The sequence below is a fragment of the Primulina huaijiensis genome, chromosome 16, assembly GCF_012295235.1.
Source record: "Primulina huaijiensis isolate GDHJ02 chromosome 16, ASM1229523v2, whole genome shotgun sequence".
Classification (NCBI taxonomy): Eukaryota; Viridiplantae; Streptophyta; class Magnoliopsida; order Lamiales; family Gesneriaceae; genus Primulina; species Primulina huaijiensis.
The window spans coordinates 16,949,241-16,973,459 of record NC_133321.1 but is presented as its reverse complement, the minus strand read 5'-3'; the positions used below and the strand labels follow the sequence as shown (position 1 = coordinate 16,973,459).

Genomic DNA, 24,219 nt, shown 5'->3' with positions numbered 1-24,219 from the left:
GAAAGAAGTTTTATATAACCTTAATATTTATTAATAATTTATTTTTATTCAATCCGACTCATCTCCTTTCATCTGCCCATTATTACCTATCATCAATATGGTAGATATTTTTCATGAATTTGACGGAAATATATAAATTTCGTAATTAAAATTAAATTTAAAAGTAAATTAAAATAATAATTAGTTTGATTGAGTTAAGTACATTATTAATGATCTTATTAAACTAATATAAAAATGGTATAAATAACATCATGATCATGACAAATTGTAAAAAAAAAAAAAGTTAAAATGGTAAGGTTACAAATAAAAATAGATACTATTTATTTAACATCATATATCGAAAATTGAGTAAATAACTTATATGTTTATATTGAAATCACTTACATACAAATATTTTCTCTCAATCACATATATTTGTTGATACATAAATAGTCTTAAAATACCTCTATTTTAAATGAGAAGAAGATGTTTTATATGACCTTAATATTTTTTAATTATTTAATTTTTTTCAATGTCACTCATCTCCATTCATCTTCCTATTATTACTTTAATGTTCGTAATATTAATAATTTTTTTAATGTATAACAATATGAGAGTGATTTCTATTAATTTGATGTCATTGTATAAATTAAAGTAATTAAATTTAAATTTAAAAATAAAAGTAAAATTAAAATAATAAATAGCTTGATTGAGTTAAGTGCTCTATTAATAATCCTATTAAACTAATGTAGAAAATAATTTAAAGAACATCATTAACATTATACAAATTCTAAAACAAAAAAAAGGTAAATAGTAAGTTTACAAAGTAAAATAAAAATAATAATTAATTTGATTGAGTTAATTACACTATTAATTATCATATTAAACTAACATGAAAAATGACTTAAAGAACCCCATGAACATGACAAAATATAAAACAAATGAAAGGGTTAAAAAGAAGTTAAGTACACTATTAATTAACATATTAAACTAACATAGAAAATTACTTTAAAGCACCAAATGAAGATGGTAAGCTAAAAACGAAGAAACATTTCATCATTTTTAATATTTTGTAAGTCGCTTCAAACTAAGTAATCTAAGCAAACTGAAAACATGCATTATGTGTTTAAAATTAACAAAATATCTCAAGGAAAAAAAATTAAAAATAATCATTTTTGTGGGATATATGGTTTTGTTTTATATTTTCTTTCAATGAACAAACAAATCACATAAAGAATCCAAGCACAACATGATCAATACAAACGACATATAACACCAAAACATGTAATGGTATGTTTAAAAACTCATCTCATTGCAAGAACACAAAATGATCAAATGAAGCATATTATTTAGTAATATTTATTTAGCAGCATATATAAAACATTGAATAAATAGCTTAAAAACAGTGTTTGAAATAACTTACATACAAACATTTCTCTCAATCATGTATCTCTATTGACACATAAAGAGTTTGAAAATATCTTTATTCTAAATGGGAGAAAGAAGTTTTATATAACCTTAATATTTATTAATAATTTATTTTTATTCAATCCGACTCATCTCCCTTCATCTGCCCATTATTACCTATCATCAATATGGTAGATATTTTTCATGAATTTGACGAAAATATATAAATTTCGTAATTAAAATTAAATTTAAAAGTAAATTAAAACAATAATTAGTTTGATTGAGTTAAGTACACTATTAATTATCTTATTAAACTAACATTAAAAATGATATAAATAACATCATGAACATGACAAATTGTAAAAAAAAAAAGGTAAAATGGTAAGGTTACAAATAAAAATAGATACTATTTATTTAACATCATATATCGAAAATTGACTAAATAACTTAAATGTTTATATTGAAATCACCTACATACAAATATTTTCTCTGAATCACATATATTTGTTGATACATAAGTAGTCTTAAAATACCTCTATTTTAAATGGGAAGAAGATGTTTTATATGACCTTAATATTTTTTAATTATTTAATTTTTTTCAATGTCACTCATCTCCATTCGTCTTCCTATTATTACTTTAATGTTCGTAATATTAATAATTTTTTTAATGTATAACATTATGAGAGTGATTTCTATTAATTTGATGTCATTGTATAAATTAAAGTAATTAAATTTAAATTTAAAAATAAAAGTAAAATTTAAATTTAAAATAAAAATAAAATTAAAATAATAAATAGCTTGATTGGGTTAAGTGATCTATTAATAATCCTATTAAACTAACGTAGAAAATAACTTAAAGAACATCATGAACATTACACAAATTATAAAACCAAAAAAAGGTAAAATAGTAAGTTTACAAAGTAAAATAAAAATAATAATTAATTTGATTGAGTTAAGTACACTATTAATTATCATATTAAACTAATATGAAAAATGACAATAAACAAAACGATAAAATAAGAAATTTACAAATAAAAGTCACATATTTATAATAGTAATAGATATAAATTAAAATATATGTTAATAATAGTAGCAATTTTTTTAAATGTATAACATTATAATTATAATAAATTTATAAGTAAATCAAAATAATAATTAATTTGATTGAGTTAAGTACACTATTAATTATCATATTAACTAACATGAAAAATTACTTAAAAACCCCATGAACATGAAAAATATAAAACAAATGAAAGGGTAAAAAAGAAAACTCACAAATGAAAGTTAAGTACATTATTAATTAATATATTAAATTAACACAAAAAATTACTTAAATAACCAAATGAAGATGACAAATTATAAAATAAATAAAAAGGTAAAAAGGTAAGCTCACAATTCAAACTAGTAATATATATATATATATATATATATAAAACAGTGATTTATTGCTTTTTCTGCCGGTTGGCGGTTGGTCCAGCTGGTTTGAGAATATAGCTCGAGATTGATAGGGGGAGCTTTATCCGATGACACAATAGAGAAAAATAAAATCCAAGACTTTTACACGCATTACACACGCTAGTTAACAAAGAAATTCACCGTGGATTCTTTCAAGAATCAAGATTCAATCTTTACCCATAGCGCACACACGGGCACCATCCAACGGAAGCTTTGAGTAGTGTGGAAAAACACTGCTTGAAGGGAAGAGATGCTGATCCAGTGCGCCTTTTCACTTCCTACACGACACTGTGAAAGCACCACCGCCATCACCATACCCAATTCATCTCCAAGAATCAAGTTTCAGAGCCCATTTTCTTGTGCAGTTTCATTCTTTCATGGAAATGAAACTGCCTTTTGTTACTTTTCAAGAAAGCCCAATTCGAGGAAGCTTAATTTTACAGTTCCTAAGCTCTCTCTTCAGGTATCACCTTTCTTTGGTGTTGGGGTTCTTTAAGATTTTACCGTCATTGCTTGTAGGCAGTCGACTGCAGAGCCGGAATGTCAGCGTAGTTGGGGTGACTTAGTTTATTTTGGATAGGTTATGCACACTAGTGATTTTTTTTCCATATTGGGCAATAGGATCGCCTGCTCACCCATCCTGTTGTAGCTATTGCTAAATAGTGATAACTGATTTTATGAACTGTACTAAATTAAACAACAACATTGGGTGTTTCTAGGAAATGGGAAGAACCAGGTTAGGTTATTTATTGAATATCATTGAAAATTAACAATCTAGTTGGACTTTAATTTACTCTATGGAATGTTTTATATATGAGTGTAGAGTGAATGAGAATGGATTACATGAAAATTTTTGGGACTGGGCGACGTCAAGTAGTATTTTTCTGGCGAATGAAGTTGAATAATCAGCAACCCAAATGAACAATTGCGTCCATGTTAATTTGTTTTAGCCACTATTTTTTATTATAATTATTAGGCTTCTCGTGCTTGCTTGTCCTGTCATGCCAGTGATTGATTTGTTTTTCAATGACCTTAGGTACAGGAACAGGAAATTCGAAGGTGCTCATCAGCTAAAGGTAATAAGGTTGCCTTCTTTTTAGAGATTCTGTCTTTGAGTGCCTATTCGTGCCAAAAACGAGAATTAGTTTCTTCCTTTTCTGTGTTTGTATCTGGCCAAGTAAGTGAATTACAACAGTGTGCATAATCGTGTACAGACAAGTACATTGATGATTTCTGTTACTTCCTGCCCTCCAATCTGTTGTGTATATATTCTTTTATAAAATATGAATGATGGCTGTCATTTGGTAGGTACATTTACTGACATCTGAGAACTCCTTTTCCTGCTCCGAAATAGCTGAAATCTTTACATGACTAATATTCTACTTTGGCTTCTAGAAATTTAATTTTGTCATTCATGCAATCATTTATAGATGGCTACATCACGAAGAGGAAAGTGGTAACTCGTGAAAGTAGAGACACCTAAGAAAGCTCCTTACTCTCCTCGAGTTGTTTCTGTCTCCATTTTCTAGCATATTAGATCGATTTACATTTCAGTGTGTGGTATCTGGATGTTAGCTTCGGTTATATTTCAAGATTTATCATATGGTTGATTCATAAACTCTTTGGTATTTTTGTTCATGGATATTTTGAACTTATTTTTTAAACTTTTAATTTTTCATCATATAGAGCTTAAAGCATAGATTTTTTGCTTCCGTATAATTTAGCAACATTTTACATGCTGATATCAGCATATAGTTTCAGATTTATTGCGGGAGCCTTTTGTTGGTGATGATACAGAAAGAGTAGATGCGCCTCTCGGTTTCATAACATCAGTTTTATGCTCATCACTTTCATGGTTAACACCCATACAAGTGGTGCAAGCGAGTGAAGATGTAAGAGAAAATGTGGTATACGAGGTTGGGGAGTTGTTTGAATTGGGAATCCAGCTTTCCTACTTGCTTTTACTTCTAGCTTTGCTCGGAGTTGGATCTTTCTTCGTGATTCGTCAAGTACTAGTGCGCAGAGAGCTTGATCTTTCTGCAAAGGAATTGCAAGTTAGTGCTCTTGTATATTCTTTCTTTGTAGTTTTCCTTCAACCTAAGAAGCTGGCATTTAAATCCCATGCCCTTGGCACTCTATTATGATAATTAAACCCCTACTATTAGTACTCTAGTTGCAATCTATCTATTGCTAATAACTATGTAGATACTCGACATGAATTAAAAGTCACAGTAGCTAAATTGATTGCTCTAGAATATTATTTCAAACAGTTGGGTTGATGTTTGTGATACATCAGTTCACGTAATTTTTCTTGCTTTTTGCAAGATGCTTTTTTTCCCCTTATAATCTTAATCAAGATGCTTGATTTTGTATATTTATCTTTGAGTTATTTTTAATTATAAAATCACAGGAGCAAGTTAGAAGTGGTGATGCTAGTGCTACTGAGTTATTTGAACTCGGAGCAGTGATGCTGAGAAGAAAATTTTATCCCGCTGCCACCAAGTTTCTTCTTCAAGCAATTGATAAATGGGATGGGGATGACCAAGATCTTGCTCAAGTACGATTCATTTCATCATCTTGATTATGGTTAACAGTAGCGCAGATGGTGGCACTGCCAACTTCTATTTCATTGTTGATTCTATCAAGTTGGCTTTGATTTGTGAAATTTTATTTTTGTTTAGGGTGTACATGATTTCTAAAATAGTGAACTAATCTTGAACTAATGGAACTGGTAACACCATTATTTTCCTTTTAAACTGGACAAATGTTGTTTCTTCGCTGTGCGGCGCTGGCGCTGTTAACTTTGGGTAGCACTCATTGGATAATTTTTGTGATGCGATATATTCTTGCATTCGGTCACTCATTTAATTCATCGATTCTTTATTAATGCACCAGGTTTATAACGCCCTTGGTGTCAGTTATGTCCGTGATGGAAAAGTTGAAAAGGGTATAGCTCAGTTTGAGAGTGCTGTCAAACTTCAACCTGGTTATGTCACTGCCTGGAACAACCTTGGTGATGCATACGAAAAGTCCAATGACCTAAAATCTGCTCTTAAGGCATTTGAAGAAGTTCTGCTTTTTGATCCAAATAACAAGATCGCACGTCCCAGAAGAGATGAACTGAAGGAGAAAGTAAACATGTATAAAGGAGTTCCTGTAAAATCAAAGAAGAAATGACCAACCATAGCTCGTATGATGATTGATTTCTATTTCTATAGCTTCTCTAGCCAGGAAAGTACTTTCGGTTTCATGTTCTAACTTGGACATCCTGGTTCACCAAGTTCTACAATTGATTCACTTGTTATAGTCGGAAAGATGGGTGTGGTTCGCTAATGCTATCATTTATACAGGAACATTTTTCAAGAGGTAGAATGAATCTATGGTTTCTTGCTGCATGGATTGGTTCAAACGGCCCCAATAATAATTTAGTATTTTTATTACTAGTAGTATGCTGATATCATGAAGGTGAAAAATTAGCTTGTTAATTGTAAGATTGTGACCATTTATGAATATCATGCTAAAAGGGTATACCTCAGTGAAGTTTTTGATAGACAGAGCCGTTTTCATTGCAATAAGAAATTGAAATTTACATTTCGAAACAAACGGAAGGGGAATCTTCATTTAGAGTTCTGTCACATTTTTGCTGAAATTGGAATTATGCAGTAGTATGAGCTTCAGGCCTTTCACACATTCTCCACCAGATTTTGACAATTTCTTTGATGGGCTGGGATAATATATCTCCTTAAGTATGGAATCATCCACAATGGACCAAGTAGGTCCTCTGGGCGAACTCTGAGTGTACAAAAACCTTTCAGAGAATGGATTCGCCAAGCTTCTACGGAATTCCTCTGCAGTCTCACAAATAAGACCCTGCAACAAACAGACATTAAAGTGAAACATTATAAATACTCCGGACAGAAAATGTAATATATATGCAGAGATTCCCGTACTTCTGCCATGGCCTTGATCTTCAGAGTAACATCATCACTGAGAAGCACGAACTCTTCATTATTCTTGATTCGTTTAAAGAAAAGAGCAGACTCAAGGATATGATCTTCAGTAGTAGGAGTGACAATTTCATGTAAACCATATGGGGAGAAGGAAATTGAACCAACGGAAGCTGTATTTGTAAACTCATTATACCAATGAGGAGACGAAGCATGTGGTGGGGTTGGAGGAATCAGCATGCCTTCCTCTGCTGAGCTCTGCACGTGTATCCACCATTTTGTGTTCTCCATACAATCTTCAATCCATTGCAATGCTGCAGAAACCTTGCCCGTTCTTCTAAAGAAACCCCCACATCTTAACAAGCAATCCAGTTCTCTTAGGACTGAGATCATAATCAGTAATCAAAGTAAAGATGCCAGTCCATAATTTTTTATACTAAAATGTATCGAGAGTTGAAATAGTTCAATGACTGGTATTTACCGATTCTAGGAATGATCAAACAAGTCCCTTTCAGACCTCGCAGAAGTTGCAGCTCCTTCCTGGAGTTTTTGTTTAGCAAACTAGCAGTATCTACAATGATAGTCCACCTTTTCCTTTCCTCCGTCATAGACTTTTTCTGCAAAATGCATGGAATATATAAAATGCAAGATTGAACTTTTTAATCTATTATACTTTAAATGCTACAAAAGTTGTCCTGAAAAAGATGAAATTGCTGCATTCTTAAATTGTGTCCAAAAATCTAGTACTATATCAAACAAGAAAACAAGCCCATTACACATACAGGCAGAAGAAAAGCCTCTTCAGACTTGGGATAGTTGGTGCATCTGCCACCTCTCATAGTGGCTTCATGAGTAGAAGGTTTTGAGTTGCCACTACCATCACAACTGGACTTCAGGGACAGAGGTTGAAAAGAATTTTTATCTCCTCTGGACTTTAAGATAGATAGTTTTTTCTTTAAGTTGGCATGACTTTTGAATGCAAAACTTTCTAATTTCTGTGCCGGAAGAACTTTATCAGACTGACTTTCTATATCTGAAGTAGAAAGATTGTACACCTCTTGATACAAGTTGCAATTAACAGATTTGCTCAGGGGAGATGATCTATGTGAAGAAGTCGGGTGTTTAACTACTTCTAATATTTCCATTTTCTTTGTAGACCTAAGACAACGAGAATTGGGAGACATATTCTCTTTGTCCGGACTGAAAATGTCTTTATCATGATCCACACTGGACATAGGAGTCTTCAAGATTGATCCACGATTCCTCTCACCATTGCTCATCCAGGATCCAACTAAAAGACATAAGGGAGAATGATTTTCCTTGTCTGGAGTAAATATTTCCCCCTCTTCGTGATCAGTACCAGTAAAATCATCTTTCGAAACTGATTCAGCGTGGTAATTTTCGTAGGCTGATGATTTAACACGTGAACTATTACTAGGCGTAGGAGTCTTCAAGATCGATTCATGATTCTTCTCAGCTTTGCTCATCCAGGATCCAACTACAAGAAAAAAGGGAGAATGATTTCCCTTGTCTGGAGTAAATATTTCCTCTTCTTCATGGTCAGGACTTGCAAGAGTATCTTTTAAAATTGATTCAGTATGACAATTTTCATCGACCAATGATTTAACGTGTGAACTATTGCTAGTCCCTGCACTGCTCTTTTCTACATGTCTTCCAGTTTCAATCTGAACACTTTCCGGTTTACCCCTTCTTGACCAAATGCTCAAACCCGATCTTTTATCTGACTTCATTCCAGGGGTTTTCGTATTTTTCATTTCAGATTGTGTTTGAGACACCACTGAGGGACAAAGTGCTCCTGAGGTATCGTGTTCTTTGTCAAACTCACATGGCTGTATGCTCGAGATTTTATTCTCTTGAATGTGTATTTCCTTGGTTTCCATCTTCGTGTTGTTGAAAAATGAATAACACGAGTTTTCAGGCATGAGACTCCCTGATGGACTCATTTTTTCTGTGGAAAACGCTGGATTTTCATCAGAATGTAGCAGTTCTAGGCCTTTCATACTATCGCTCAATATCTGCGCTTGATCACTCATGCAAGTCTCATCCTGGAAAAATCAAATTTATAAAATACAAAAAAAGTATCATAAGAAATTCGATTGAACCACATTCGTAAGAATGCCTTTTCAAGTAATTCTAAAAATTGACCTGAAATGTCTCCCCTTTTGCGTCTGCATCGACAGTATCTGCGATATCTGATTGAGGCACAAATGGGTTGTCTATATCATAAGCACGGCTTAATGGAATCCAGTTCAGCTTGTATAACCTACTCGATCCTCCAAGTTGCAATGTATCACCTTCATTCATTTTCATCAAGACTCCTGCCTCAATTCTCTCCCCCGAAACCCAAGTTCCGTGTACTGGAAAAATGTGCCCCTCAAAATTATTAGCTAGAAAAACCAAATGAATTCAATCCACATTGTCACACAAAAACTTCTTAGATAGTCACATCAAGAAGCGACGGAAAATCATGGATGGCAACTACTTCCGTCTAGCTATACATTAAAGAATAATAAATTCCAAAGAAAGATAAAATAATTGTGCACTTCAGGGCATGATCAGATCATTACCAAAAATGGACCTAAACTGAATTAACTCCAAAAATGGACCTAAACTGAATTAACTCCAAAAATGGACCTAAACTGAATTAACTGATGCATTTCGGCATTTCGATCATAATCAGTTTAAGATATCATCATCAGACCATATGAAGAAAATCCATCAACAATTCACGATAATGTACACACACGCACATTTAAAAGGGTTTCAAAGAAGAATTCACCAGAGGACAAATCAGTGACGAAGAGGGAACGAGAAGAGGGTTTCAAGGTAATGCGGAGGTGAAATCTGCTGATACTCGGATGCTCCAACTTTATACTGCAATCTGGGTGCCGCCCCACCACCAACATCTCCTCTATTTCTGAATCTTGATCGCCATTCTTCGCAGTTAAAGATGAATAAGGAGAAAGTGAAGGCGGATTATCCAAAAGATAGATGTTCTTGAGGATGCAGTTGTTTTTCAAGACTGTGAACACCGGGATTTCCCTCTCGTTTGATTCGAGTTGTTCTTGGGTGTCTCCCATTGTTGAGGATACCGAAAGCAATCGAAAGAGTGCGGCGAGTGTGCGTGGATCTGTGACCGGAGAAATGGGGTTTTGTTTCTCGGTTTCTTGATTCTTGAATTGAAAAGGGATAAGAGGGGAAGTGGGAATTGGAATGAAATTTTGTAAAATAGCGACCGTTTGGAGTACAGCTGGCAAAACGGCTAATTTATCATCCCTCTGGTGAATGAAAAAAATAGTATCACTGTAAATTTCAGACGACTCGATTATATATTTATAATAAAAAAATATTTTTTTAAATCGAGTCGAGTCGGAGATATATCACTGTAAAAAAAAATCATTTTGATTGATTTGATACATTTTATAAAAGTTATCGATATTAATAATGTACCTAATTGTTGATGTTCTTTTCTTAAATTAACGAGTATGTCTCTTGTGAGACGGTCTCACGAATTTTTATCTGTGAGACGGATCAATCCTATCAATATTTACAATAAAAAATAATACTCTTAGTTAAAAAATAATATTTTTTTATGTATGGATGACCCAAATAAGATATCTGTCTCACAAAATACGACCCGTGAAACCGTCTCACACAAGTTTTTGTCTAAATTAACCTATCGGTGTTTTAAAATGAAATTTGCTTTTCTATCTCTTAATTACAGTATTATAATCGACACTCTTTTATCTTTATCGGTATATCAATTCTCGAAAAACATTGAAATTATACAATCTTACAAAATTATTTCATATTCTTTTAACAAATAAATATCATAAGAATTTATTTTAATAAATTTTTTGGTCTATTTATAACTAACATATCTCAATAAAATACTTATTTAATACTTTTGAATTTTTAAATAATATATCAATTGTACCATAAATAATTGGATTTTTTTAATTAATAACTTGTTCCATTTTGGATTGTGTTTTTACTATGTTTCGAAATTTTGGTTTTAATACAATAATTTTTAATTTTTGCTATTATGACGTTAAACAAATTAACAATATTCAGTATTACGTTAGTCATTATTGGGTCCCTAAAATATATGAACCTTATATATATATATATATATATAATAACTATAAATAAAATAAAAAAGGAAAAAAATCCTTAGTAAAAGGAAGAGTTGACTGCCAAAATATCCATCCCCAAACGTCACCGTTTGAAGTGGAAGAGTTTCTGAAACGTGCCAGATAAGCAACGAATCTCATAAATAGTAGAAGAGGAGGTGTTCCATTGACTCTGAAATCAAGAAAAAAATTGCGAGAAACGAAGAACAATGGAGGAGCTACAATCCGCAGTAAACTCGCACATGGATCAAATGGCAGATCTGGTGGAAAAGCTCACGGCAGAGCTCCGCTCCGGGCTCAAGCCCGCGTATGAAAATTTTTTGGGCTTCTTTCATGCCATTGATTGGAAGGTATTGCACAGATAACAACGTTGTTTGATTAAAGCTACTAATTTCTGGCCAAGTTGAGTGTCATGCCAATTGCCACTCAAACATCGGCTTTTTTAAAGAAAGAAAGGCCCTTTTAACGAAATAGCTTCTCTATCCAACTGCGCACGTAGTGGAATTGATTTGCATTAATGATCTTAGATCTGTTCATTGAGGTTTTGCGATTTGGATTGTACTTCGCCTCAGTGAACATTCTGTTAGTGTTAGGTTATTTTAGGTTTTATACTAAAGCTGGTTCACAATTCTGTGGTGACCACATTTTACTTGCTGCAGCTGGTGGAAGTATGGTAACGCGATTGATCCCTCGTCGAAGGCTTATAAGATTTTTTTCTTTTTTAAAGTAGGCTCTTTAATTTGATCAAATACCCAAAATAACTTTTAGGTTGTTTTGGATTGATGGGTTTGATTTGGAGTACTGGATTTGATTTGGGAAAGGATTCGAAGAATACCTCTAATTGTCATTAAAACTTCATGAATTGTTATTATAACCCTTACATGCTCATCCTGCATGTATCTGATATCTGGCTATCCTTTCTTGTCTCCAGGAACCTTGGTTGATATGTCTTATTTCCTTCCATGTGTTCTTACTGCTACTAACTTTCGCATCAAGGAAGAATGTCAACTTTCAGATGTGTTTGTTTCTTCTTGCACGTAAGCTGGCTGTATTTTCCTTGGTCATAACATTCTTGCATATTGAATCCTTTTCTCTTGAACATAATACTCTTGCACATTGAATCCTTCTCCTTTGTAATTTTGTACCATAAGATTTAATATTCTAAAACGGGTGTAATCTTACTCTATTGACATCAAAAGGAACTAGCATCAATTGTTAAAATTAGTAGAACCATGTGTAGATATTAGTCTCTTATGCAGCAGATGCAGAAACTATAGAGGTTCAAGAATTGTGGCCAATCCCCATGCCCTGGATATGAACTGTAGTCTGAAGAAGATGTTTAATAAATATAGTGTTGCATCTGTATCAATCCCCACACCCTAACTTTTTCGTGAACAGAATAATGAAAATATAAGCCGCATGCTGAAGATGACGTCCCAATACACATGCAACACTATCTTTATCGAGCAATTTATTTATTGCAGTTACATTGTTGCAGTTGGAGGAGTTTATCTGGCTGAGAGGCTTAATCGTATCTTAGCTGGAAATTGGAAAAGTTTTGCGGGGCAAAATTATTTTGACCCGCATGGACTTTTTCTCTCTGTAATTTGGTCTGGGCCGCTGTTGGTGATCGCAGTCCTAATCTTGGTAACCAATCGGTCAAATCTAGTTCACATTCTTTTTACTCATATCGTTCACTTGATATTTTGTCTTAATTATGGTTGCAGGTGAACACTTTGTTTTCGATGTGCCATTTGATTGTTAGATGGAAACGAGCCGAGCTCAGACATCGGGCGAGAGCAGCTAGTAATAAAGAGGATTGAGTTTTTACTCTGTTTCTATATTTTTTTGTTCACGCCTTCTTCTGAATTTCAGTTATATCATGTTAACTGCGACTGATTGCATCTTCATTAGGTAAAAGTGACAAGCAGACAGTTTTTGAAGGGTATACAGATTATTTTTGATCGAGAACATAACTTGATCTATTTGAGAGAGGGGATTTTTCACAATTTTTACATTTGAAATTATTATTATTTTTCCTGCGACTGCAGTATTCAGTCTTTCACTTCGTTGTCTTTGTGATGCATCTATTGTTGTAAAATTGAATTCAGAAATAATGGCGGCCTTGTTCTGTTGTTTAACTTGGACAAGTGGGCAGCAGATAATTGAACTATTCTAACTATGAAACTGTTCTAAGTATAAAACTATTTTAAGAATACGATATTTTTTAACTTCTCTCAATCCCTGCAAAAATAAAGGGAAAACAATTAGCTAAAAAAATGAGATAGAAAACGAAGAAAGTACTGAATAACGTAGGAAGGAAAAAACCTTTGTAGAATTCTCCTAAAACCGGTGCGTAAAATGGTAGAAAAAACATTCATCGGGTTTGGCTCAATATCATGTTTTGCTAAGAAAATCATATGCTGGCCACAAGGACAATAATAGCTTCAAGAATTGTGATGGTTTTTTTTTTGAATTTTTCAGTCAACCGGTAGCTTTTTCATGGCGAAAATCGCTCCCATTACTGTTTCAGTTCCTCCTAACATAAAGGCAGGCAAGTTGCTACCTCCGAATAATGAATCCAATGGTCCACTTACCAGTGCTACTCCCATCTGTCTCTACTAAAACTTGTGGTAATCACGGACTAAAGAATGGTACTCTGCAAAAGAGATAAGGAAACTTACTTGTGGAGTTACGATTGCGAGATTCAGTAATCCTAACGCAAGCCCTTTTGAAAAATCAATAATCCGAAATCGAGTCAGTGTAGATTGTGATATGTATCAATAGAAATATACGATTCTAATTTATATACCTTGACCAGTAACACTGTCTTTCGAATATATGGAAGCTAAGGCAAAAGGGATACTGTAAGTGACCTGCAGAAATGTTTAGATACTACTTCAATAATCTGGAACTTTGATATTTGTTCTTAGAACAGAGTGAGCTTACATTGAGTATCAAGGTCTGATGATACTTTTTAAATTTGAACGTGAGTTATTGTAGAGGAGCAATTGTTATATTTCTCATCTTGTGTGGCGAACTGAACGGCACAAGATGGAAATGATGCTCGAAATATGGAAAGGTTTGATTTACAAATTCGCATCGTACCATTACTATCGGTAGTAGTTTGTATATCTATTCAACAGCAATTAAATCAAGAACAATACGGAAGTCACGAGGCTGGGTACTAAACTAACCGCTTGTGGCATTCCCAAAGCAGCAAAAAAAGCAACACAAGAGACTTTCACTTCAAAAGGAGGAGGAACAAGTGAAATCCCTTGAGTATTAACTCACCAAAGAGCCTTACGTCACTAAAGAAATGCAAAAACTGATCCATGAAAAGAGACGCAACCCCTAGTGCAACCACATTTAGCAGTAACCCCAAGGACCCTGCACGCACCCCTCGATGATACAGATCAATCTGTTGTGAAGTCCCCACTACACTTCCTCCATAAACTTCCTTCCCCATCCAATAATTATGTGCAATACATTTTCACATTCATGTATTGGAATTTGGCAGGAGTTATGAAAAATATGTATTTAAATTTGATATTATAAATCATACAATTTTTTCCCGAAAATATCCTTCTCGGTAATCATCCTTATTATTTTTTATAATAAATAAAATAATATGAAATGAAAACTGAAACATAATACTTAATAGAAACAAAATTTCCAACTTAATTAAATTTTTTACACATTTAGTATACTTAAATTTACACTTTATGCATGGACAAACACATTTCTGCTTCATATTAAAATTCAATATATATGTACACATTGATGATACACTAAGATGTACTGTTAACGAAAAACCAAGCAACCACATTTGTTTTCAAAATAAACGAATCCATTCGATCTTTCTCTTACCATTCTAATGTTTCCTTCGACATTTCTATATGGATTGTCGAATTCCGTCCTATGTAGCTTGGATAAACCAGAAATTTTGGATTCTGATATTAATTTGTGCATTCTTAATAAAATACGAGAGATACACGTGATCTATAAATTATGAGATTATCGAGCCAAGATTAGCCCATGGCGATACCACAACCCTTTTCTTTGGGGCACACAATGTACCATTTTTTTTCCAGTGATGGGACTCCTTCAGGCCAATGTGTTGCTCTTTTGCAAGGACCCTCCAACTTTACAGCAATATCCAGACAATGTATTTTTAATATCTCTTAATATTTTCCCAAAAATATCTTTAATTTCATTCCAAATTCAAGAATACGACCCATACTATTGATTGGTTTGTGCGTCTCTCTTATTATTTTTTAGTATTTTAAGAATAATTATTGTTAAAATTAAGTTATGAGCCATTAGTATTGAAAATATTTGCAATTATTTCGTTATAATTTGTAAAATTATTGTGTGCGNTTATAGACATTAGTTTAGTTTTATATTTAAGTTAGATGATCAGTTTGAAGCTAAAATTAAATTATTTCAAGTGAACGATAACAAAAATTCATATGCTTTCATCTGGCGCAGAATAGAGGAAACTGATGTGTGATTCGCAACCATTCGATTTTTCATCTCAAATTCAAATTGATGAAGAATGAATGTTATAATTTTTCTAATTTAACTTCATTAACTAATAACTAAGAACATAGCCAATATCGAAATTAGAACGACAAAATGACCTTTGTCTTAACGATATAATGTGATATAAATGCAGTAAAAAAATTATTAATGTTGGCAAACACCAAAAGAAAGGAGAACAGCACACAATTAAGGATGCCCTCGTGCCCACAATTAGATGAACATCAGTTGTCGGATTGATCATTTGAATCCGGAGATGGAAGCATAGCAAGCACTACAACTCCACCCACAGCAGCCATGATTGCGCCGCCGACAAATGCCGGCAGATTACCTCCTCCGAACAAGGCGTCCCACGGTCCACTTATCATCGATACAAACATCTGTTACCCGCCCAAAAGGAAACAAGAGAAACTTTTATACCGTGTTTTCCATGCATAATTTTCTATATATGATCAATGTTCATTGGATATATACTTGGAATAATAAGCTAATAGGATTTTATGGATTAAAAAAGTTTACCTGTGGGACAACTATTGCCAGATTTAGGACTCCCAAAGACAGACCTGCGCATATTATATACATAGTATTAATATATAATTACCTTGATTAGATGTATAAATAGCCTCTTTTCCAAATTTATACCTTGTCCGGAACCAGAGGTACTGGAAAATATGGACGCCAAAGCAAATGGGATACTGAAAGTTACCTACACAATCGAATAGATTTGTTTAAAAGTATCCATCTTTATTTCTTGTAAATTAATTAAGAAACAGAGTTTGATGCAACGTACTGATAGAGGAATTCCGAGAACAGCAAAGAGGGCCAAAGCTCCGGCCTTGACACCTGCCGTCGGCGGAAGAAGGGAGCCGTCGGCGGCGTGTTGGCGATTGGCGTCCGCCAACTTAGTGACCAAAACTGTCAATGCCAAGCAAACAGCCAACAAAAAGCTCACACCACCCCACAGTTTCTTGATTTTTCCGAACCCACGAGCAAAGAATTGCACCCCCAAAGAAGCGACCCCCAAGACCACAGAGTTCAACATCAGACCCAATGCACCGGCGCTGACCCCAAGATCGTACAATCTCCCCTTCCCAATGTTTCCGCCGTACACTTCCTTCCCCATCCAATCTGTATCGAATAACAAGAACGGGAACCACGCGATCCAGTTGAGGGCTGTGACGAGCATTAGAATCCACATGGATTTTGGCAAGTTCTTCAGTTCTCGGAATAGCTCCACGAAAACTTGGATGCCTCCCTTTTTGTAGTCTTCTGGTTTCGCAGAAATGGCGGTCTCCGATACGAATGTCACTGCTGTTATGGTCAAAGTCAACAAAAGGAATATGGAGATGAAGAAACAGCTCTTGAGATTTGCGCAGTAAACTTCACAGGCGGTGGTTCTGGTGAAGGGGAAGACCTTGTAGAGTTGCGGGTATGATCCAGCGGCGTAGCCGAGCACGTTCCCGACAGCCATGAAGAACGAGTACAATGCATTCGCAGCCGCCATTTTTCTTGTATTTCCGCATGATAAATCTGCCAAGAATGCTCTGCAAGGACCCTGAAACATCACCAAAAATCCATGTCAATATATTTTGTGTAATAAACCGAAAGAGAAATTTTTTTTATAAATTTTGCATATACCTGTAACATGTTGTTGGCAACATCAAGAACCCAAAAACCGACGACAAACATAGCAACAGCCCTCGGCTTAGAAGGTTTGGCCAGAGAATCTCCGGCGATATAGCCTAAATCAGCGGCGAATCCAATAAGAACAATGGCAACAACAACAAGCGCTGCTCCGGAGACGATGAAGGGGCGGCGTCGGCCAAAGCTGGAGGTGCATCTATCACTGTAATATCCAACTATGGGCTGAACTAGCAATCCGGAAACTGGACCACATAGCCAAATAAAAGCGGACCAAATATGGGGTATGCCTAGTAACTGAACGTAAGGGGTCAAAAGAGAGAGTTGCAGAGCCCATCCAAACTGCACACCCGCAGCTATCGATGCCACAAGAATGAATTTGCTCACCGACGCCGGTTTTGTTGAGGGATGTACGCTTTCAACTTCCATTGCAAAATCCCTGTGTCACTCTCTCCTTTTTCTTTATATATGTATATATACTTTTGTGTATCAATATACAAATATATTTACATGCAGCTTTGTTGCGGGTGCAGCGGAAGGGGATTTTGGTACTTACAATGTTCTGAAATGCTTGTCGAAATACCAGCAACGGTTTGTATTCTTGGTAAGAAATGGATGCACGCATGGCATTGTAAGATATTATTTTATGTCAAGTTTAAAATATTTCTTTATTTATGTCTTGATTAAATGTTAATATTTAGATCATTAACATATATATGTCAATTTATATAAAAATATAAAATTTAAATGATCTAATAATATTATGATTAAAAAAAATATTTCTCGATGTAACATAGAGTATCTCTAATTTATTGAACTTACTTAGCTTAAAATATTAAGCAACCATCCATTTCTTTCGAAAAGGTCAATATATGATTGCCATGAAAAGATGATACGGTCTTGATTTAATTAGTATTTTACCATTTTATCTTCCTTTTTCTTCCCAAGTTAACATCGAGAATCATGGTTTGCCATAATATCCAACATTCCCTTTTGGTAGTGTCAACATAATGATTCATAATTTGTTTGGGAAAATTGTCTTTTTAATTATCTTTTTGTTATTTTGCGATTTTTGTTATTTATGTTATCGAATATCAATTTTAGTATTTTATTTTTCGATTTTTTTTACAATTTTAGTCATTATTTATCGGAAATACTGATGTGACTTGACGTCGAAAAAAGACTAAAACTGTCAAAAAAATAATGATAAGAGATAAGATTGAAATTTGACAATATATTTTTAAAGACCAAAATGGCAACGGAGAAGATTTACATGACAAACAACAATTTTCTCGAATTGGTTTTCTTTATTTATTTGGTTCATTTTTTGCCATATATATTAAAATTGTAAATCAATTCCTAATATAGTCCGAGGAATTAATAATGGATAAGTAAAAATATATCGGAAACGTATTTTAGTCCTATATATTTGCCTTAATAAGTGTTGATGAATTGGATGATTTGATTTGGATAAGTTTCAAATTACTCGATCAAAAACAAAGATTTGAAATTTATTGTTACAAACAAAAATATATCTAGATTAACTATAATATAATATTATTATAGAAAGCAATGATTAATTTAAATATTACAAATATTTCATGAGATTTGGTGAATAATAAGTTTAAAAACTTATACGATATATTATACACCATAATTAGCTGGATACATTAATTAAAGGATTTATTATGTGTATATAATATATGTGTGCGTGTGTGTGTTGATATTATATAATAATGATTATAGTTTATATGTGAAATTAATCATCAATAAACTAGGGGATATTTTTCAAGAGATGCATCATAATATTAACTATTCATTTAATCTTGTAAATTATTCTACGTAATTAATTTCATGTCACCTTTGGATAGAGAACATGTTGAATTATTGTGTGACAATTAAAAATAATTTTTCTACCTATTTAAAAAAAAATCTAGTGTTATTTCATATTTGAACTTCAATATTGCATGTTTATGACACACACACTATTTTGAATTCTTATATTATAAATGGACATATATACATTTTTTTAAATTATTTCATTGTATGAAACAAATGAATAACATTCAAATAATTTACTCAATTTTCGTGTATTTTATATGCAAAGCTTCATATTTATTTATTTTTTATATTTTTCCATTGTTGGGATGAATACTTTCAAAATAAGAAAATTTCAAAAATTTCAAGCAATACATTCGAAATTAGTGAACATTTCTTTGAATCGATTGAATTTTTTATTTCCATAAATATTTAGTGATTTTATTGTAATAATTTATTTTTCTTTTTGGGTTCGATCTTTTGATGAAATTTTTATTTTTAATCTAATCAAAATATTTTAGCTATGCAATTCTAGATTAAAAAGATTATTTTATTTTAAAAATAGAATAAAAAATATTTTTAATTTATGTCATATAATAATTCACTTTATTGTTTATCCGAATGTGTATCTATTAGTGGATTGATTTCATCCTACGTACATAATCCTACCCCATGGTAGAATAAAGGATCTAAATTTAGCCACACATACATGGAGTCCACTAATTTTTATAAAATCATATATGTGTGAATCTTATTCATTCAAATTATGCGGGACAGTGCTCCACATCTAGGATCGAAGCAACCCTGTCTCATATCACTTTCGACTTACTATTTTCGTCGACCTGTTAAACCGATGAGTCAATGAATCGAAGGAATTATTCATCGACAGCACATTAATTATATGCATGCCAAACTTCCAGCACAATAAATCAATAACGAATTCCGTAGTAAACACGTTTCTACGAAGTTAAGCACCTTCAGAAACACGTTTCTTCGAGATTTTTTCTTTTATTATATATATATATATATAAAAGTTGTTAAATTGTTAATTACACAGTTGATTGCAAAAAACCAGCTAGAACGAAGAGGAATGTACTTTGCAATATAATCTAATCCCTCCGATTCCAAATCCATAAGCCCCAAATTCAAGAAGAAATTTAATGATTTGAAATCATCGTACACACGAATCCGAAACCCGTTCCCGATCACGAAATCCTGGGGCTGCGTTATCTCTTCTTTCTCTTAAATTTTCGTTTTCTTTTTATGTGGGGAAGGGGATGTTGCGATAGTTGGGGTGCATATGAGAATTGAATCCCAGATTGTAGTGGTGAAAGAGTCATTGTTGCAAAATATCGACTTCGTCGGTCATGTATACGGCTAATTTGATTGGGTTCAGCTTGGCTCTCGGGTCGAGTGCGTTTATTGGATCCAGCTTCATTATTAAAAAGAAGGGTTTACAGCGGGCCGGTGCCTCTGGCTCTCGTGCTGGTAACTGTTTGCTTTTTTTTTTTTGGTGGTTATTTTTTAGTTTGTTTAAACCTTTCTGTCGTAATTGAAGTTTTTTGTTGTGTTGGTTTTACAAAGTTCGAATTTTGAGCTTAAACGCGAGACATGTTACTGTTTACTTCCTGGGCTTATGATCATTTTTTTTCTATGTATTAGATTCTGGAGTGCCTGCAATTCTGAAGTTTTTTATTTATTTAATTTGGCAAGCATGTTGCTAGTTCTATCAAATCTTCATTATCTAGACCTTATGGTTAATGATAAAAAAAGGAAAGATTAGGTCTTTTCTTTTGTCCGTTGGTTGAATAAATGTGGTAATAAACGAGATTAAAGCTGTGGTATATCAGAAGGGCATGTGGTTGAAGTTGGTGCATTTATCCCCTTTCTAGATTATTTGAATATTGTGCGCAAAATAGTCGAGAAATTTTGAGTGCGGGGTCAGATGATGCCTTCTCTCAAGACATGAAAAAGAAAACAAAGTGGAACATGGACTAATTACTTGCATTCATGTGTTTATGATTGTGGATTGTTCGCAATCTGTTATTTTGGCAGAAATTTTGGAAATAATTTAAAATCATTTTTTACTAAACCTTGATGCTGGTCTGTCTTCTCTGGTTGATAATCGAAGTATTATTTCGGTGTTCTTACTAACAATGCTCGATTTTCTAAATGAAGGTTCAGGAGGGTATAATTATTTGCTGGAACCACTTTGGTGGATTGGCATGGCCACTAGTAAGTCTTGCTTTTAAAGTGAAGGTCTGACCATGTATTTGAACTTGAGTGTCTTTTAAATTTTCAGTGATCATTGGGGAATTCGCCAATTTTGTGGCTTATATGTATGCGCCTGCAGTCCTTGTCACACCACTTGGAGCATTAAGTATAATTGTCAGGTAATTATGAGTAGAGTTGTCATTTCTAATCCAATTTTCTCCCTTCCCAGAAATAAGCACCTGGTGATCTATCAACTGCAGTACTACACAGTTGATGATCACTATCCAATATAACTGATGACAAGCTTTACATGAGCTAATCCGCTGTTTTTCAATTGTAGTGCTATTTTAGCTCACTTCTTATTGAAAGAGAAATTAGGGAAGCTGGGAATACTTGGATGTATTTTATGTGTAGTCGGTTCTACGATCATTGTGCTTCATGCACCTGCTGAACACAGTATTAGCTCAGTGGAAGAAATCTGGGAATTAGCTATACAGCCAGGTCAGCACTGTTTTTTGATACATTTTAGAGTTTATTTCTTTTTTCAACAGCGGAAAAGAATGAGTGTTTCTAACACTTTCTAAATTTTTACTCTTTTGGGTACCCAGCTTTTCTTTTGTACACAGCTTCAGCAGTAGCTGTGGTTTTGGTATTTGTGTTGCATTGTGAACCTCACTGTGGGCAGACAAACGTCATGGTTTACATTGGTGTTTGTTCAATAATTGGATCCTTAACAGTAAGTACTTGACCATACTACTAAGTCTGAGCGATTTATGTCCTTATTCTATGTCAAAAAGGCTTCATCACGCGAGTGTAACTCTATATTCATGTTATTGAATGATCATTCTATTACCTAACTATTTAAACCCCTTTAAATAATCTTTATCAGGGGATTATGCTAGTACAAGGTTGAATGTCTATTGAGCCTCAGTGGCGTATTTCTTGGCGCACATTTCATCGAGACCTCCTGAGGTTTCATCTAATTGTACTAAACACCACCATCAGGAGTTTGAATACTTGCAGCGAGCCTCAGTCGTTACTGAGGTTTGGTTTACCTTTAGAGATGCTAGCTTGAGTTTGGTGAACTTCACCATTTTCACTGCATGTTTTAAGTGGCGCGACACAGTGTTGAGACCTATGTGTTTGTTTATATTACCCTGTTTTTCCTAGAGCTACTGATTTCTGTATGGGACTAGGTGTAAATAGGAGTATGAAGGAAATAGGTATTTTTCACAATAGACAAATTGTTCTTGTTGCTTCATGGATGAATTAAAATTTGTGGCTTCACTGTAGGTCATGAGCATTAAAGCAATTGGTATTGCCATAAAGCTCACCTTGGAGGGTTCAAGCCAGGTAGCCCACTTCGAATCCTGGGTATTTGCCATGGTTGCAGCTACTTGTATAATCACTCAATTGAACTACTTAAACAAGGTTGCGTTCCTTTCCTTTTATTAATTCATTACTGCTTTTACTGACTAGTTTATGCCACTTTTTTGACAATGTAAAGTAAATTTATTGAAAACTTTTGCATCAGCGTGTAATGGGCGAGAATTAAGGACAAGCTGCTGAAATCAATGATGAAGTGGTGGAAGATTCAGAAATAAGGAATTAATTAAAAAGATTTTATTTACTTTCTTTTTAAATATTGCATGCATTCCAGCCATAGATATAGGAATTACGGTCTTTTTTAAATATTGCATGCATTCTGGCCATGGATAAGGGAATTACGGCAAATTTCTTGCTAGGAAAATTAATTGTCTTCCTTGTATTTAAATGACTATTGTTGCAAGGTATAAGAATATTCAGAATTCTAAAATCAAATAGTGAAAGTAAGATCACGAGGTTCTCTCAAAACGAGCCTAAAACCCTATCCAAAACACATTGATCATCCCATAACGTGATCCTAACCTGGGACCATAATACAATGCACCCACCCATCATTGTACTCATGTTCTTCAAATTCCAAATTATCTTTGAGGTTTGGTGCCCTGTACAATTCATCAGAATTTTCTTGAGTGATGTTTCTATTTTGATATTCTCACTCCCTTAACTGGACTTGTTTCTTTCCCAGGCATTGGACACTTTCAACACTGCTGTAGTGTCTCCAATTTATTATGCCATGTTCACATCGCTTACGATTTTCGCCAGCGCTATAATGTTCAAGGTAATAGAAATTTTGCATCTTCGGGTGTTGGTGTTGGTTCTTTGCGTTAAAATTTCTTATCTGTTTTCTGCTACTTTAGGATTGGTCAGGTCAGAGCACTAGCAGCATTGTCTCAGTTCTATGTGGGTTTATTACTGTTATTTCTGGCACAATGGTTTTGCACAGTACTAGAGATCCAGAAAAACTTCCATCTACGGGTATAGGCTCCACCTCTTATATTAAACAGGATAAGTGCGACTTTAAAACCATAAATATTTTGACTTTCAAGCTAGAATGTTGAATTTTGTAATCATCATTGGATTCTGTCAAGCAAAGGTCTCTGACATATCTGACTTCTGGTACTTTTCAGATTATTATACAGCACTTTCTCCTCAAATATCGTGGCTTGTCCATGCAAATGGTGAGATATGGAAGCAGAAAGACAATGATGAATTGCATCCTGAATTCGTGGCATTTATTCAGCAAGACCATTTTAAGTAGAGCCAAAGGAACTTTGATCATGAATTTTCAAGCTCATTCTCTCCCAGACCATTCTCTGATTTCCTAAGTCGTTTTCCAAGCTCTTCTGGTAGGAGCATTGAGGGAGACATTAACGTGGAGTTCCAATAAGTTCATCGAAGTAATCCATCGAGGGTAAATTTCTGTAGGCTTTTCATGTCAAAGTGTAATGTAGCTCTTTTTTTCATTCTTCTACAGTTTCTTTGATCTGGCTTGGTAAATGAATAGCTAGCTGTGCAGTAGTCATTATTAAATAATGTTTTTTAATGTCAACATTGGTGTATATTTTTTTGCACGAACTGCGGCTCTGGACATGACAAAAACTTGTATGCTTTCGCATAGAGATGTATTGAAGTATATCTTTCGCCTTGTCTAATTTAATGTCTTTCTCTTTGACTTT

At 33.8% G+C, this 24,219-nt stretch overlaps 6 protein-coding genes and 1 long non-coding RNA gene across 10 annotated transcripts; 3 read left to right on the top strand and 4 right to left on the bottom strand.

Moving 5' to 3' along the window:
• Nucleotides 1-2,899: 2,899 nt before the first annotated feature.
• On the top strand, nt 2,900-6,287 carry LOC140961421 (tetratricopeptide repeat domain-containing protein PYG7, chloroplastic-like). Of its 2 annotated transcripts, none has more exons than XM_073419923.1 (5): nt 2,900-3,304; nt 3,878-3,917; nt 4,603-4,895; nt 5,252-5,398; nt 5,737-6,287. In XM_073419923.1, exons 1-5 carry the CDS (start codon nt 3,092-3,094, stop codon nt 6,016-6,018), a joined length of 975 nt encoding a protein of 324 aa, XP_073276024.1. In that variant the 5' UTR covers nt 2,900-3,091; the 3' UTR covers nt 6,019-6,287. The 2 variants fall into 2 exon arrangements, with proteins under 2 accessions (XP_073276024.1, XP_073276023.1); XM_073419922.1 differs by having other exon boundaries at nt 3,878-3,925; nt 4,590-4,895.
• Nucleotides 6,288-6,460: 173 nt separating this feature from the next.
• LOC140961420 (FHA domain-containing protein PS1-like) lies at nt 6,461-10,033 on the bottom strand. The gene is made up of 6 exons (XM_073419921.1): nt 9,589-10,033; nt 8,955-9,166; nt 7,571-8,854; nt 7,270-7,405; nt 6,792-7,171; nt 6,461-6,711 (listed from the first exon to the last, which is right to left on the bottom strand). The coding sequence occupies exons 1-6, from the start codon at nt 9,887-9,889 to the stop codon at nt 6,463-6,465; spliced, it is 2,562 nt and encodes an 853-aa protein (XP_073276022.1). The 5' UTR covers nt 9,890-10,033; the 3' UTR covers nt 6,461-6,462.
• A 1,005-nt stretch (nt 10,034-11,038) lies between these two features.
• On the top strand, nt 11,039-12,975 carry LOC140962139 (uncharacterized). The gene is made up of 4 exons (XM_073421015.1): nt 11,039-11,292; nt 11,874-11,979; nt 12,441-12,589; nt 12,670-12,975. The coding sequence occupies exons 1-4, from the start codon at nt 11,152-11,154 to the stop codon at nt 12,763-12,765; spliced, it is 492 nt and encodes a 163-aa protein (XP_073277116.1). The 5' UTR covers nt 11,039-11,151; the 3' UTR covers nt 12,766-12,975.
• LOC140962140 (sucrose transport protein SUC2-like) lies at nt 12,669-14,223 on the bottom strand. Its single transcript, XM_073421016.1, has 4 exons — nt 14,140-14,223; nt 13,755-13,818; nt 13,627-13,670; nt 12,669-13,554 (listed from the first exon to the last, which is right to left on the bottom strand). Exons 1-4 carry the CDS (start codon nt 14,149-14,151, stop codon nt 13,423-13,425), a joined length of 252 nt encoding a protein of 83 aa, XP_073277117.1. The 5' UTR covers nt 14,152-14,223; the 3' UTR covers nt 12,669-13,422.
• A 1,408-nt stretch (nt 14,224-15,631) lies between these two features.
• On the bottom strand, nt 15,632-17,714 carry LOC140962138 (sucrose transport protein-like). The gene is made up of 5 exons (XM_073421014.1): nt 17,123-17,714; nt 16,275-17,039; nt 16,127-16,190; nt 16,004-16,047; nt 15,632-15,864 (listed from the first exon to the last, which is right to left on the bottom strand). The coding sequence occupies exons 1-5, from the start codon at nt 17,552-17,554 to the stop codon at nt 15,709-15,711; spliced, it is 1,461 nt and encodes a 486-aa protein (XP_073277115.1). The 5' UTR covers nt 17,555-17,714; the 3' UTR covers nt 15,632-15,708.
• Nucleotides 17,715-19,976: 2,262 nt separating this feature from the next.
• On the top strand, nt 19,977-24,176 carry LOC140961337 (probable magnesium transporter NIPA6). Of its 3 annotated transcripts, none has more exons than XM_073419797.1 (9): nt 19,977-20,431; nt 21,122-21,178; nt 21,246-21,336; nt 21,498-21,658; nt 21,766-21,893; nt 22,451-22,588; nt 23,229-23,321; nt 23,401-23,518; nt 23,671-24,176. In XM_073419797.1, exons 1-9 carry the CDS (start codon nt 20,311-20,313, stop codon nt 23,799-23,801), a joined length of 1,038 nt encoding a protein of 345 aa, XP_073275898.1. In that variant the 5' UTR covers nt 19,977-20,310; the 3' UTR covers nt 23,802-24,176. The 3 variants fall into 3 exon arrangements, with proteins under 3 accessions (XP_073275898.1, XP_073275897.1, XP_073275899.1); XM_073419796.1 differs by having other exon boundaries at nt 23,401-23,524; XM_073419798.1 differs by lacking the exons at nt 23,229-23,321; nt 23,401-23,518; nt 23,671-24,176 and adding an exon at nt 22,692-22,838.
• LOC140961338 (uncharacterized) lies at nt 22,018-22,978 on the bottom strand. The gene is made up of 2 exons (XR_012172333.1): nt 22,837-22,978; nt 22,018-22,787 (listed from the first exon to the last, which is right to left on the bottom strand). It is a non-coding gene; the product is annotated as an uncharacterized lncRNA (long non-coding RNA).
• Nucleotides 24,177-24,219: the final 43 nt, after the last annotated feature.

What these genes read in the sequence shown, in the direction of transcription:
- LOC140961421 (XM_073419922.1), top strand. Translation starts at nt 3,092, where the DNA reads ATGCTGATCCAGTGCGCCTTTTCACTTCCTACACGACACTGTGAAAGC. An exon ending in TTCCTAAGCTCTCTCTTCAG is followed by an intron (nt 3,305 to 3,877) that starts GTATCACCTTTC and finishes CAATGACCTTAG; the next exon opens with GTACAGGAACAGGAAATTCG. An exon ending in TTTCTGCAAAGGAATTGCAA is followed by an intron (nt 4,896 to 5,251) that starts GTTAGTGCTCTT and finishes ATAAAATCACAG; the next exon opens with GAGCAAGTTAGAAGTGGTGA.
- LOC140962138 (XM_073421014.1), bottom strand. Translation starts at nt 17,554, where the DNA reads ATGGAAGTTGAAAGCGTACATCCCTCAACAAAACCGGCGTCGGTGAGC. An exon ending in TTCTCGGAATTCCTCTATCA is followed by an intron (nt 16,191 to 16,274) that starts GTACGTTGCATC and finishes TCGATTGTGTAG; the next exon opens with GTAACTTTCAGTATCCCATT. An exon ending in TGGCAATAGTTGTCCCACAG is followed by an intron (nt 15,865 to 16,003) that starts GTAAACTTTTTT and finishes GGCGGGTAACAG; the next exon opens with ATGTTTGTATCGATGATAAG.
- LOC140962139 (XM_073421015.1), top strand. Translation starts at nt 11,152, where the DNA reads ATGGAGGAGCTACAATCCGCAGTAAACTCGCACATGGATCAAATGGCA. An exon ending in TTCATGCCATTGATTGGAAG is followed by an intron (nt 11,293 to 11,873) that starts GTATTGCACAGA and finishes TCTTGTCTCCAG; the next exon opens with GAACCTTGGTTGATATGTCT. An exon ending in TGATCGCAGTCCTAATCTTG is followed by an intron (nt 12,590 to 12,669) that starts GTAACCAATCGG and finishes TTATGGTTGCAG; the next exon opens with GTGAACACTTTGTTTTCGAT.
- LOC140961337 (XM_073419796.1), top strand. Translation starts at nt 20,311, where the DNA reads ATGTATACGGCTAATTTGATTGGGTTCAGCTTGGCTCTCGGGTCGAGT. An exon ending in GTGGATTGGCATGGCCACTA is followed by an intron (nt 21,179 to 21,245) that starts GTAAGTCTTGCT and finishes TTAAATTTTCAG; the next exon opens with TGATCATTGGGGAATTCGCC. An exon ending in GCATTAAGTATAATTGTCAG is followed by an intron (nt 21,337 to 21,497) that starts GTAATTATGAGT and finishes TTTCAATTGTAG; the next exon opens with TGCTATTTTAGCTCACTTCT.
- LOC140961420 (XM_073419921.1), bottom strand. Translation starts at nt 9,889, where the DNA reads ATGGGAGACACCCAAGAACAACTCGAATCAAACGAGAGGGAAATCCCG. An exon ending in CGTCACTGATTTGTCCTCTG is followed by an intron (nt 9,167 to 9,588) that starts GTGAATTCTTCT and finishes ACATTTTTCCAG; the next exon opens with TACACGGAACTTGGGTTTCG. An exon ending in AGATCAAGGCCATGGCAGAA is followed by an intron (nt 6,712 to 6,791) that starts GTACGGGAATCT and finishes TGTTTGTTGCAG; the next exon opens with GGTCTTATTTGTGAGACTGC.
- LOC140962140 (XM_073421016.1), bottom strand. An exon ending in AGACAGTGTTACTGGTCAAG is followed by an intron (nt 13,671 to 13,754) that starts GTATATAAATTA and finishes ATTTTTCAAAAG; the next exon opens with GGCTTGCGTTAGGATTACTG. An exon ending in TCGCAATCGTAACTCCACAA is followed by an intron (nt 13,555 to 13,626) that starts GTAAGTTTCCTT and finishes TAGTAGAGACAG; the next exon opens with ATGGGAGTAGCACTGGTAAG.